Consider the following 12861-nt stretch of genomic DNA (forward strand, 5'->3'; position numbering starts at 1 on the left):
AGTTACCAAGGGCAGAGCGAAAGAAAAAAAAATTTGGTCCGAGGCACAACAAAAGGCTTTTGATGAGATGAAACATTGCCTTTGATCTGTGCCAGTCCTCGCATTGCCTAACCTGCAATGACCATTTGAAATTGAGGTAGATGCCTCTGATTATGCTATTGCTGCAGTTCTCACCCAACAAGGGCATTCGGTGGCCTATCATAGTGAGACACTCTTTGATACTATTTGCAAATACCCCACCTATGATAAGGAAATGTATTTCATCATGCAGGCTTGCTGGCAGTGGAAACATTACATTTTGGGGAAGGAGACGATCATCCACACAGATCATCGCCCTCTTTAGTTTATGCAGACACAATGGAAGTTGTTGAATGATCACCATCAAAAATGGCCCACATATCTGCAACAATTCCATTTGAACATTAAATACAAGAATAGAAACACTAATAACATTGTAGATTGCCTTAGTCAGCCCCCAATTGTGGATTTGACCACTGTTCTCAACTCTTGCAGGCATGAGAGTTTTGGATGTCTGCAATTATACAAAAATGATCTAGAATTTTCCACCACATGCTTGATGCTGATGAATGGTAAGCAAGTACCAGACTTCCACCTCTAGGACACATTGTTATGCTAACTGGGCCACCTTGTGTTCCTTCAAGCGAGTGTGCCAAGATGATTTGGGAGGCGCACTATAGTCGAGTCGCAATACACTTTGGTTTGGAGAAAATCGTGGTAGTACCGCAGAAGTATTTTTATTGGCCAAAACTCCGACAGAATGTTGGAAAATATATCAGATCCTGCACTATCTGTGCCATCACCAAGCCAACCATTAAGAAGCAAGGCATGCACACTCCTCTACCTACTCCTAGCCAACCTTAGGAATCCATCTCCATGGACTATATTTCTGGCCTTGCTTCTACCAAGCATGGTAATGATTGGATATTTTTGGTCATTGATAGACTTTCTAAGATGGTTATATTGATTTCTTACAAGAAGAGTATCACAACAGAAGACACTGCCAAACTCTTTTTCAATCGAGTGTGGGTACATTTTGGGATCTAGCAAACCATTATATCAGATTGAGATAGTATATTCTTGAGTGCATTTTGGTCGAGCCTCTATTCATTGTTGAACACTAAGCTCACTACGTAGACTGCATTCTATTTCTCAAATTGATGGTTAGACAGAGGTTGTCAACATGATGCTAGTGCACATACTATGCATGTATAACTCCAAGAATCCACAAACATGGGATGAGAGATTTCCCTATGTAAAACACAGCTATGATAGAGCTCTTCATAGCTCGACTGACCACAACTCCTTTCAAGTGGGCCTGGGATTTCAACCATTGTGCCCGATTGATGTTGCCATGCTTCTTGCAACTACATAGGCAGAATATGCACATGTACAGTCAAAAGTTGATAAAGCCACCAGATTTATAGAACACATCCAACATATCCACTAGTAATTTCATGATATCTTGGATAGAGCCAATTCCAAGTATAAACAACGTCATGATCAGCATTGGGTGCCACATAATTTTCAAGTGGGCGACAAGGTGTAGTTGCATCTCTAGAAGGAGCGCCTTGTCGGAGCGGATCGGAAGCTTCGACCACTTCGATGCAGGCCTTACACCATCACTAACGCCATGGATGACAATTCTTTGAAGCCAAGTATCCCTTCATTCCTTGGCCTACACCCTGTATTCAATGTGGACTACCTTCAACTATATTTTCCACCATTGTTGGACACATCAGACATTGCTAAGAAATTGACACTAAAAAAGCTCAACCCAAATTGCATTGAACAAACCACGACTGATCAGATCATGGACAGGCAAATTAATAACACTCACCAACGAAGGATTCAATTATATCGGGTTGTCAAAGCTAGCCAACCTATGCACCAAGCCAAGTGGCCCACCAGAGACTAAGTTCACAAAATTTCCCCATCTCATGGAGGCACTCAACATAATGGGGTTCATTGCTTCCTAAGGGGGGGCATTGATCCAGGCAAATATTGGTGGTCACCAGCCTATTCCACTTGGACCCCCAACACTAGTTCCTTCCAGTTTCCTAATTTCTAGCACAAATTCCTATTTCGACAGTTTTCTATTTTTGGCAATTTTTTAGACCCTGAGCTTCTTGAGCTGTTTTGAGGCCCTAAACAAAGTTTTCTTGAGAAACAGGAAAATTAGAGGCCAACAGATGTGTTTTTTGTAGTCGAAAGTTGTTGTCCTTAGGTAGATCTTTCTAACAAGGTATCATGCGCACCAAACTAAGATCGTATGCCAAAGTTATGACCTTGAGAAATGAACGTTCTAACCAACCCTAGTAGGGCCTACAACCTTTTGGTGCTTCATCTCCTAGAGTTATGTTTTTGGATGTTTTGGGTTTTCCATTGTTTCTTGATGATAAAAAGGCATCCGATTATTTTTGTAACACATTTCAAAAGACATGTAACTGTTACATCTCTCATAAATAAGCCACCATTGCCTGAGCTAGCTTATTTCTTTTCTACATGTAAACCATTTTCAACAGTTGTTATTTATTAATTGTTGAAAATACAATAAAAAATGTTAAAAATAACACCTAAAAATTCTAATTTAATTTGTCCTTAAATTAAATTGTAATTATTTTCTCATAGCAACTTGTAATAATTAATTAAGTTAAGTTGACTTAGTTAGCTTAGGAAATTCGATATGGAAGTCTATCTAGAGTCATGTAAAGTGATCCCTAAATTTTAGGGGCCAAGGTTGAGTTCTTTGGAGTTGTAATTAGATAACTCATTCTAACTGAGTTATAGTCAATTAAACTAGTTCTAATTGTTAGAGGAACTAGTAGAGGTCTAGTAGTGGATTACTGCACCAATGCATCACCACTATCACACCAACTAAAGATTCACTCACAAATAATTCATGCATGTTAGTTCATAGGAAGACCCAGTTGAGACTAGAGTGCAGGGCCAATGTACTATCAGTTGTATAATTTTTCGAGTTGTACAGAAAGTGCACGCAATCAGTTGAGGACCTAAGTTTGGATTGCACAGTTATGGAAGATGGATTTCCTTATTAAATAGAGGCTAATTCCTCTAGGAATTGTGCAAGGAAGTAGGGGCTTGAAGAGAAACAGAATAGGCTAAGTGTTGGCTTGAGCTAGCTTATGAGCAGAGAGTTGATCACACTTGTGCAAGAATTGTTCTAGCGAGAACAAGTTTTGTATTTTCTTCTCAGATCTTCTGATTAATGCAATTTAGATAGTCGAGGTTTTGAGCAGTGGCTTTCCCCACAGAAATATTGAGTTATGTGCCATTGATGTTCTTCCTCTTTCTAGTTATTGTTTTCATCAATCTAGTTTGGCTTCCACTAAAGAGTAGAGTAGATTCTTGTTTTATGTTTTAGTACATTACATGAGTTGTTGAATCTACATAAAAATCTACATTAATTGAAGGTATGTTTTGTTGTATCTCGTGTTTTTGTTTAAATTTGTATTTCATTTTGTTCCTTCATAAATCCAAATCAATGTGTTATTTAAGTGCAAATGTCTCATTGCACAACAATTTATGGTTGACACATGATATGTACATCCATTTTAATGCAAATCATATCGTAAATACATTAAGTGAGGCTCGAGATGGAGCATGTAGAACCATCTTTGGGAGAATTGACAAGGAACCTATGCACTGAGTATAGTGCTACCTAACCCACTTAACCTAGTTGGCCCATTTGACCCTTATGGCTTGGTTAGCTTGCTAGGGAGACCTTGGTTTTTTTTATTCACATTAGAGTTCCCATCAAAATAGGCCCCACCATTGGGCAAGAAATACAAGTTTGTAAGAGGTGTGAGTGCAATCAACATTGGTCCCCAACCCACGCATGCAATAACAAGCAATTTCCTAAAGTGACTTTGACTATATCAAAGGGGCCCAAGCCCTTTGAGCCTCCTACTAATGAGTGGGGCCCAACTCAACTTGATGATGCCTATCCTCTTGTCTTGAGGTAGGGCCCTAACTTTGGATAACCATGACCAACCTCCTATGATTGGTGTCATTAATATCTAGTGTTTATTTGATTAGGGTGTTGCCCCTTGTGCTTTCATGTTGTGTTCATGTACAATGTGATGTAGACTCTTTGTGAATGGACATTTTGGCAAGGCATAACTCATGTTCTTAAACTTTAAACTAGTTTGTGAAGGCTACAACCATAATGCTCTTTTTTTGTATTAAAGCCTTGCATGTATTGCTCTTATTAGTAGTTAAAGCTTTATTGAAAACAGATGATTACTTTTACTTTATGAGCACCTTTCAAGGCCAACCTTATATATTATAGTGATGATTCCAAATAGAGGCAAGGGCTACAACCACAATGCTCCTTTTCGGTATTAAAGCCTCACATATGATGCTCTTATTATTAGTTAAAATGATTATTTTTACTTTATGAGCACCTTTCAAAGCCAACCATGTATATTATGGTGACGATTCCAAATAGAGGGAAGACTAGAACAAATGGATGAGTCATAATAGTTAAGAATAGCCATCCCAACTTCCATTTTGTTGATTTTCCATGGTTGCTTATTATTTGCTTATGATTTTTGTATCCTCATCAATGTTGTTAGTCTATCACTATTATCTTCATACTAACTTTTCAAATTAATTCTGTGTTTTAATTTAACTATCCATTCTTTAAGCTTACTTCAACGTTAATTTAAGCATCGAGATATTTTTATGTGATTTGAGTGGCTAGTTTACAACACAATTAAGATAAGGTGTGAGCGACCTTCTATGCTTTTAAGGTTAAGAAGGTGAGGTTGAGAAGACAACATAATAAATATCCCTGAACAATAGCTTTAGGGAATATTGGCTTGTTAGACCTAAGTAGCTTCCTATAAGTGCAATAAAGGATGGAATAGATAAGAGAATAGGCCAAGAAACTGAAATCTGCATAAACTACAATTGCAACCCTTAGTTTTTAAACAACCAATGGATTGAAAAATGTTTTAAAAAATGCATTCTAAAAGACAACATGAACATTTTTTTTAAATGAGATACGACCCTTTACACTATCCCCTCTTGTTTTTATGATTTTATGTTAAGAGAACCTTATCTATAAGTTGTGTTATTGAAGCCAAGTCAAACTCAATATGCTAAGCATTATAGATAAGTAGAGTCAACAAATTAATTCCTTCAAGATGAACCCGAAGTTTCATAAAGCATCTGTTAAGGAGACATGATTGATAGTCTCTTCAAGCCATATATTTGTACGGTATTGTAAATGGATATGTTCCCCTTTTAATTAAATAAAATGGTGTTTCTTGTTGTTGCCAGCCCTCTTTGAAATGTATACCAACAGAAGAATGCTTCAATATCTGCAGATAGATGTTCCTTCGTGAACTTTAGCTCAGGTCAGAATAATTCTCCTCTTGTATACAAATGATATTCTTACCAGCTTATGGTATTAGAGGACACTATAAGCGACTTGTAAAACGTCAGCCAACTTTAAATGCGAGCAAAAATTATGAAGAGAATGAGGGTGTTGGCATGATGAGATGTTAAGTCTTCTAACTTGAGCCTAATGTGTATAATCCCTTAGCAGATATTGAATGTGAAATCCAAGAGTGGATGAACCCTACAACAAATGAACAAATATCTAGAATGTGCCGAGCAATGTAAGATTATGTTGGAGCTTCCCAAAACATGCAGGTTGTGGCAGAGAAATCTGTTAATTCCACTAGAGATAACCTGGTGGGTATCAAAGCTAAACAGGGGAAGATCAAGATTGATTTAAACAAATTAGAAGTGTTGGCATCATATGAAAACTACTATAGTAACGTGTTTAGAGAATTTGACAATCTAATATTGAAGTACAAAGTTTAATAGTCACCTTATGTTAAGTGACTTGTATAAAGTCACATTAGTTATAATAATGAAGTGTCATCAGTCAGAGTAGTTAGGTGGAGGTAGGTATTATAAACCAGTGCATGAATGAAATATGAAGTGCTATTCCATATCGTATGAACTGACCCATATATGATAAAAGTTCATATTCCACATCTGAATTCATTACGAACAGACAACAGTCCCGTGGGCTTTTGTGGCCTCCTTTCTTCTTTCTGTTACTTGTTAACTCCATGGGATAAATGGATATGCAACTTATAAAAAATGAGAATGAAATTGAACAAGAAAAACATCTATACACAGAGTGTCTGACCTTCAACAAATACAAGATAATAAACACCAACCATACACTTCAGCAGCTACTTTTAACATGGAAGGCTGCCAAAATTCATAGCAGCACTTTGCATTAAAAGAAAACACAACCAAAGACTAATAAAATAATTCTGACAGACAAATATGGTGAAAATGCATAATAAAATGAGAAAAAATAGACAAATACGGGCAATTATTAACTAGGGATAACTTATCTAGTTGCTATGGACTCATGTCACTAACTGGATAAGTTGACATAAACCCAAAAATTTAAGTGTATCTACCTATAATGAGAAACCAGGTCACAGGTCTCTCACAGATTCATATTAACAAGTAATTGACACAGTTTTATTTAGAGAATTTCAGCTGTGGCTAATGAATGCACACCAAGCACAAGCCCTTACAATAGAAATGCAGTGATCTGATGCAGGTTCCTTCACACAGCAAAATTCAGAAATAACTCGCATTGGATGACAGCTAAATGTAATGACTACTTCCAATACCACATTCTTGCTAAGATCCAACATTCTGAGCTGCAAAATGGCACATACTTAAACGTTAAACACTCAAGGGTTGAGGTAAGAATCGACAATAACGTTCTGATTTAAAGAAATTAACAAATTTGATATCTTCTAACTTGTTCTAAATGTCCTTTCTCTTTTCACTTGCTCTTTTTTCCTTACTAGAGTAGGAGCTTTGACATGGACTTTCATGTGCTCAAATACAAGAGACAAAATTGGTTTTGATATGAGCACAGAAACAACCAATTTTTGGGCATCATTTTCAGTTGTATCCCTTGAAGCCGTGTCCTGCTTACAAGTAGATGTGGCATTTGAGCTATACTGATAATCTGGTGCCAATACTTTAGATGGCTGTACTATCCGGATCCTACATGGCAGAAATAAATTTTGGTCAATTGTTTTACAGTCATCACACAATAACACTGTTTTTAATAACTACTCCATAATGGCACCACTATGCATTTGAATGCCACTTCACCACTATGCATTTGAATGTCACTTGGAACTTGAAATTAATTCAAATGGCACTTTTAACCATGAAATTTGCTAAACTGACAGAAAAGAAGCTAAACCTGCACTCCACATCACACGAGTAGTTCAGTAGCTGAGGCCGGTGCTCCGTACAGCCGCTATAGTCAATGCAAAACAAAACTAAAGATTTTGCATTGAAGAGCCATGACAGGAATGCATATCAAGAAAATGCAAAAATACTTGCTTATTTTGAGAGAAGCACACCCACCTGAAGCTTGGAAGAGCCATCCTGATTGAAGGTGTGCTCCATGCCTTCTGAGGCTTTGGTTCTATCACTGTTGTGATTACAAGTTTAATAATCTGTTCAGGAGCTAACTAATTAATTTTAAAACAGAAGAAAAATAATTGAAGCAGCATTACTTGTTACTTCTTGTTTCTCTGTGTATCTTATCGGTTGCTCAATTAGGGAAGAGACTTGTACATTACCATCACCCATCATATTTATATGGCACAATGGCTTCTTTAAAGAGTCCTTTTCTTCAGAAATTTCCATCGCTAACTTCTCCCTAAGCCTTGGGCACTTGCCATTTTGCCATGCCCATTTAGGCAACAGCTTTGCAAACAGATTCCTCTTTATGTGTTGCTGGTCATCTACGATCTGTGACCTCTAGAAGTTGATATGCAACAACTTGAATAAGAAATCTAGAAGTCAAATTGAAGGAAAGGACCTATGAAAATATCACCAAATGGGTGGATGGGAAAACAATTATTACTTGTGAAAATGAAGCAAGATGACTTGGAAGGCCAATTTCCTGAGACAAAATAAATATTTATAAGCAGTTCTCAATCTCATCATCATCATGTATACACCATTCACTAAAGTCTAAGCACATCAATATCATACAAACATACATGAAATGCAAAAATTTGAACCTATCACTCGGACAAAATTCAAAATTGGTTTTGATTTTCCTTTTGGGGTAACAACATGCTTGTTTGCCTGACCTTTCTACCATGATTACAAGCATCTTTACTGTTGACGAGCACTCTTGCTGCCCACCTGCATTGCCGATGAAAAGCCCCATTTTCAATATACAAGTAAAGGGGTAAGTTGACATAGAATCCAAAAAGAACCAACAATGCACGGAAGAATCACTGTTCTGCAGAAAGGGATGAGAAAAGATTAAGATGCCCCCATGGTTTGAGATTATCAATCTCACAAATCCATTCTGATGGAAATTCTTTTATCTTCGTACCATCTATCGGACTTCAGGTTTGTATCAGGCTCCCCACATTGAGTTTTTCAAGTTCCAGTTTCATCTAAACTGCAATGCTGTTATAAGTATTAGTGGGCCTAGATGGTTAAGACCACGTGTTTCCTCTTAAGAGGCTATAGGCTTAAATCCAGAGGGATTAGAGTATGTATGCCTCTGTAGACTTTAGTAGTCAAATTGCTGCTCAGAAGATGCCTCTATATGCTTGCCCGTGACCTTAAAATTGGATTATTATTATTATTATAATATTTAATCTGATAAAGAGAAAAAAAAGAAAAAAAAGAAAAATCTAAGATAAGGGGGGAAAATGAATGTAATGACACATGGTCGAGACTTAAAGTGATCGGTAAGAATCCTACGCGCATGATGTTGGGGGATTCCAAACTGTGCCAGCAATGACCACAAGCTGCGTCCAAAGCCAAAGTTCAATCTTCAGTTAAAAATCCCAAGAAGTAATAGAATGTGATTGCAAAATTCTGATTGCCTTACTCTAGAAGCAACAGATCTTTTCTTGAGAATCAGGAGAACAAAAGTTTACCTCATCAAACATTCCAGCTGGGCTGTCATCATAATGAGCAAGAAATATTCCTCCCAAGGTGTACCTGCAAAACCAACTGAATATCAGATTCATTGAACTTTCAGTGTGCAGTGTTCTCATAGAAAAGCTTCGATTAAAAGGTTAGAAGGTGGCGTCCGATGACCAGAGGTCATGCTACAAAACCCCAATTATAGATCAGATCTGTGTCCAATACAGGCCGCAAACCTAGACCTCAGGTATGGACTCGAACCGATGGCAGTTGCATGTCAACAGTTTTCAATCAGGACAAAACGCATCCGGATTGCCAACAGGGCGTTCGTTCACTGGGGAGACCAATATAGTGTCAAGTTGTCCACCAAAGTTCCATTCCCGGGGAAGAATAAGCACCGTGTGGTACAGCATTAATGGCAGTATATGCCTTGACCCACACCATCGGATGTATATGTTTGAGGTCCAACTACGGATATGTGGCCATATATTGGCATTAATGCTCTGTAGGCTGGTGCTTATTGCTTTCATTCATATATTCCTTGACCTACACCATCAGATGTATATGTTTAAGGTCCAACGATGGATATATGACCATATCTTGCTATTAATGCTCTGAAGGTTGGTGCTTATTGCTTCCATTCCTGCTGTAGTCTGCCCTGCCCATAGAGCAAGAGTTTCAAAAAGGGAATATAACAGGTCCCGGCAAGACAACATTGACTGAATAGATGCCCTTCCGACCCAGCAACTATGTTTAAGGTCCAACGATGGATATATGACCATATATTGCCATTAATGCTCTGCAGGTAGGTGCTTATTGCTTCCATTTCTGCTGTAGTCTGCCCTGCCCATAGAGCAAGAGTTTCAAAAAGGGAATATAACAGGTCCTGGCAAGACAACTTTGAGTGAATACATGCCCTTCAGACCCAGCACCTAATCTGAAGGAAGTCCCTTCTTTGGAGTGCAACCACACAGTGATAGAATTCCTCATGGCAAGACAACTTTGACTGAATAGATGCCCTTCAAACCTAGCACCTAATCTGAAGGAAGTCTCTTCTTTGGAGTGCAGCCACACGGATAGAATTCCTCGTGACAAGACAACTTTGACTGAATAGATGCCCTTCAAAGTTCAGACCGAGCACCTAAGCTGAAGGAAGTCTCTTCTGTGGAGTGCAGCCACACAGGGGCATAATTCCTCATGTGCAAGCCTGTCAGCTACTTAAGTGCTTGAGTGCTTTAAGCTTCATGAAAGAAGTCTCCAGGTCATCCTCCTAGCCTGGCTACCTCTGTTACCTGCGTCACTTGGTATCACCAAGTAAGATCAGTGATGAATGTGAACTGGTTTAAGCTTCATGGAAGAAGTCTCCAGGTCGTCTTCCTGGCCTGGCTACCTCTGTTACCTGCGTCACTTGGTGTCCCTAACAAATAAGATCAGTGATGAATGTGAACTGGTTTACTCTGGATACCATCCACGGAATGTGAAAAAGTACTTGGAAGTTTCCCCACACGGTTTTACTTGGAATTAAAAAAAACAAAACTCTCATGTGCCCTCAAAGTCTGTACTTAAACTCCGAATTAGCCCTCCTGAATCAATCAGCGAGATGGCACTGAACATCTCTTAATAAATTCATAAAGCAGTAGCGTCGTTACTAATCAGTCGCAAACAAATCCACATTACATATAAATCCATTTCTAACTGTAAGTTTGCCCAGGGCAAATTCCCAAGGTTGAGCCTACTCAGTCTTAAATCCCCGGCTCAAGCATCGGAGAATTTGGATTACTATGGCCTCATTTTGGGCCAAAAAAACATGAAATAGAAAAATGAAATGCAAAAATTCAGTGATTCACATTTTGAGAAATTGATGAGTGGATACCCAAACGCTTGGACCAGTTTTAGCTCCTTTGGAATTATCTTCCGGGCAATTTCAGCTTTCACCAAGTGAAGTTGATACAAGGCCCTGCCACACTGAGGACATCACTACCTCTTCAATGGCTAAAAGCTACCAGTATGCATTAATGGGATTACAAATTTAGAAGTAGACATAAGCGCAGGTTGAGGAATACCTGCCCTTGAACACCCATGGAGGACCAGCAGCATAGCTTGAGGCGCGCTCGGTTTGCAGATTCTCCATAGGCCTTAAATTTCCAGTCCTTTTTCAGTACAAGAAACAAATAACGAACCCACAACAAAGATTCAGAGGAGGAAACCCATCGGGGTAGAAGCTCCTTGGATTGTCGGTCAATAAATATTTAACGTATGCATTGAGACAAAATAATATCACAAGTGGTGAGACAAGAGAAGAAAAATCATTGTTTAAGTGCTTCAGATCCAGCCCAAAAAGATATGCATAGATTCTTGAAAAGGCCTCATAGATTCCAGATCTGTAAAGCTGCTGTGCTCATCCAAATGCAGCCAATAAAATTGTGAGAATAAATCTCGTTTTCTATCTTGATGAGATATATAAAAGTGGCAATGCAAAGCATAATGAGGCTCAATCAGTGAGATGCAAATTTCTAAAAATATGGCACGACCTTGTGATTGCTGGAAGATGCAAATTGACTGGCTTCCTGATTAAGATAAAGGGCGATCTCTGGATAAAAGGGGCTTGGATTGTGGGAGGGGCCATGTAGATTTGTTCACCAAGTTGAATGAATGGCATTAAGTAAATATTAAATAGCAATTTTCATTTTCATGGGATATGCATACGTTGCAGTAAGATTTTGGTATCAGGAATATTGCTCATAAGCCAAAAAAATATCACACATAATCTTGACATTAAAATCCTCTGTCGTCCTCTGAAAGCAAAGGCATATCCTTGTGTATATCATATGCTTACCATATACCTCATGCGTCACACTCTGCTCTGTTGTATACCTGAATGAGTCATAATCTTGTGGCGTTGTGAAAACGACAATTATCATTACGGTACCTGAAATAAAGCTTAAAACCCATCCAGGGAGGACATGTGTGATTGTTTTTGACTTTGGTGGTAGATCCTGAAATGAATATAAAAGGAATGAATTTAGCAATTTCTAGAAGTGGATTTAAAATATGACACGCATGCATTTCAGGAATCACAGATTCTAAAACCAATTGGAAAATAATGGAAGTGTGGATATTCTTTATCTTTTTTATATATATATATATAAATGAAATGATATTTTAAGGTATATATGAAATGAAATAAAATAATATTTTAAGGTTTATGAAATAAAAAGTTTATGAGAGTATTAGCTTTTTGTTTTTTATTTTTTGTAAGTCAATTTTTTCTGATTTAAATTGATGATGCTCTGGTCCAACCTAGTTTATGAGACCATTAGTTCTTTGTTTTTCGCTTTTTGCAATTTAATCCTTTTCCCATTCAAATTAATGATGAACTAGCCCAACCTTCCAACAATCCCCTTGCTAAAAAGATAATGCCAAGAAACTGATGCTAATATTTTCTCATAACTTTCTATGATGTCTTTGAATGCATCACATTCCAAAATGAAATGCTTTTCCGATTCCACGGCCCCAACGTGCGAAATGTACACACTTGTTCTTCCCAAGCTTCTTTAGGTCTTTTCCACTGTCCTGTTTCACACTGAAGTTGATGTGAGTTGGTCCTTAATTGAGCAATAAGAACCTTTGCCCTCCACTAAATGTTAGCTCCAATGAACTCTTTTTATTGTAGATCACACGTAGGACTGAATTCCTCAATGTAATATTTCTTCTTTCTACCCAACTCTTTTCCCCATACATTTTTACGAAACTTCTCCATAACAAAATCCTTTAGCTCGTTTCTGTTTGTGGGACAGACATTGAGGTAGATATTCCATTTTTGCATCCATGTGTAGTTTTGTTTCATCCATGTTTTCTTTC

At 37.9% G+C, this 12861-nt stretch overlaps 1 protein-coding gene across 5 annotated transcripts; it reads right to left on the reverse strand.

Annotated features, from left to right (window-relative positions):
- Window positions 1–6685: 6685 nt before the first annotated feature.
- Window positions 6686–11811, reverse strand: LOC149250543 (protein NEOXANTHIN-DEFICIENT 1). 5 transcript variants are annotated; one of them, XM_089459126.1, is made up of 10 exons: window positions 11064–11811; window positions 10874–10957; window positions 9012–9075; window positions 8833–8879; window positions 8205–8259; window positions 7973–8011; window positions 7686–7857; window positions 7468–7534; window positions 7301–7357; window positions 6686–7095 (listed from the first exon to the last, which is right to left on the reverse strand). In XM_089459126.1, exons 1-10 carry the CDS (start codon window positions 11129–11131, stop codon window positions 6840–6842), a joined length of 909 nt encoding a protein of 302 aa, XP_089315252.1. In that variant the 5' UTR covers window positions 11132–11811; the 3' UTR covers window positions 6686–6839. The 5 variants fall into 5 exon arrangements, with proteins under 5 accessions (XP_089315252.1, XP_089315253.1, XP_089315251.1 ...); XM_089459127.1 differs by having other exon boundaries at window positions 7686–7866; window positions 10874–10965; window positions 11064–11809; XM_089459125.1 differs by having other exon boundaries at window positions 7686–7866; window positions 11064–11803.
- Window positions 11812–12861: the final 1050 nt, after the last annotated feature.

The sequence above is a fragment of the Pinus tabuliformis genome, chromosome 7, assembly GCF_031772625.1.
Source record: "Pinus tabuliformis cultivar Carrire ecotype Pingquan chromosome 7, CPIR1, whole genome shotgun sequence".
Lineage (NCBI taxonomy): Eukaryota > Viridiplantae > Streptophyta > Pinopsida > Pinales > Pinaceae > Pinus > Pinus tabuliformis.

Bases quoted from the DNA above. Each gene is read 5' to 3' on its own strand.
- LOC149250543 (XM_089459125.1), bottom strand. From the start codon at position 11,131: ATGGAGAATCTGCAAACCGAGCGCGCCTCAAGCTATGCTGCTGGTCCT. The intron at 8,880-9,011 runs GTAAACTTTTGT...CTTTGGACGCAG, and splicing joins CAGCTGGAATGTTTGATGAG to CTTGTGGTCATTGCTGGCAC. The intron at 7,096-7,300 runs GTTTAGCTTCTT...TCTGCCATGTAG, and splicing joins TCGTGTGATGTGGAGTGCAG to GATCCGGATAGTACAGCCAT.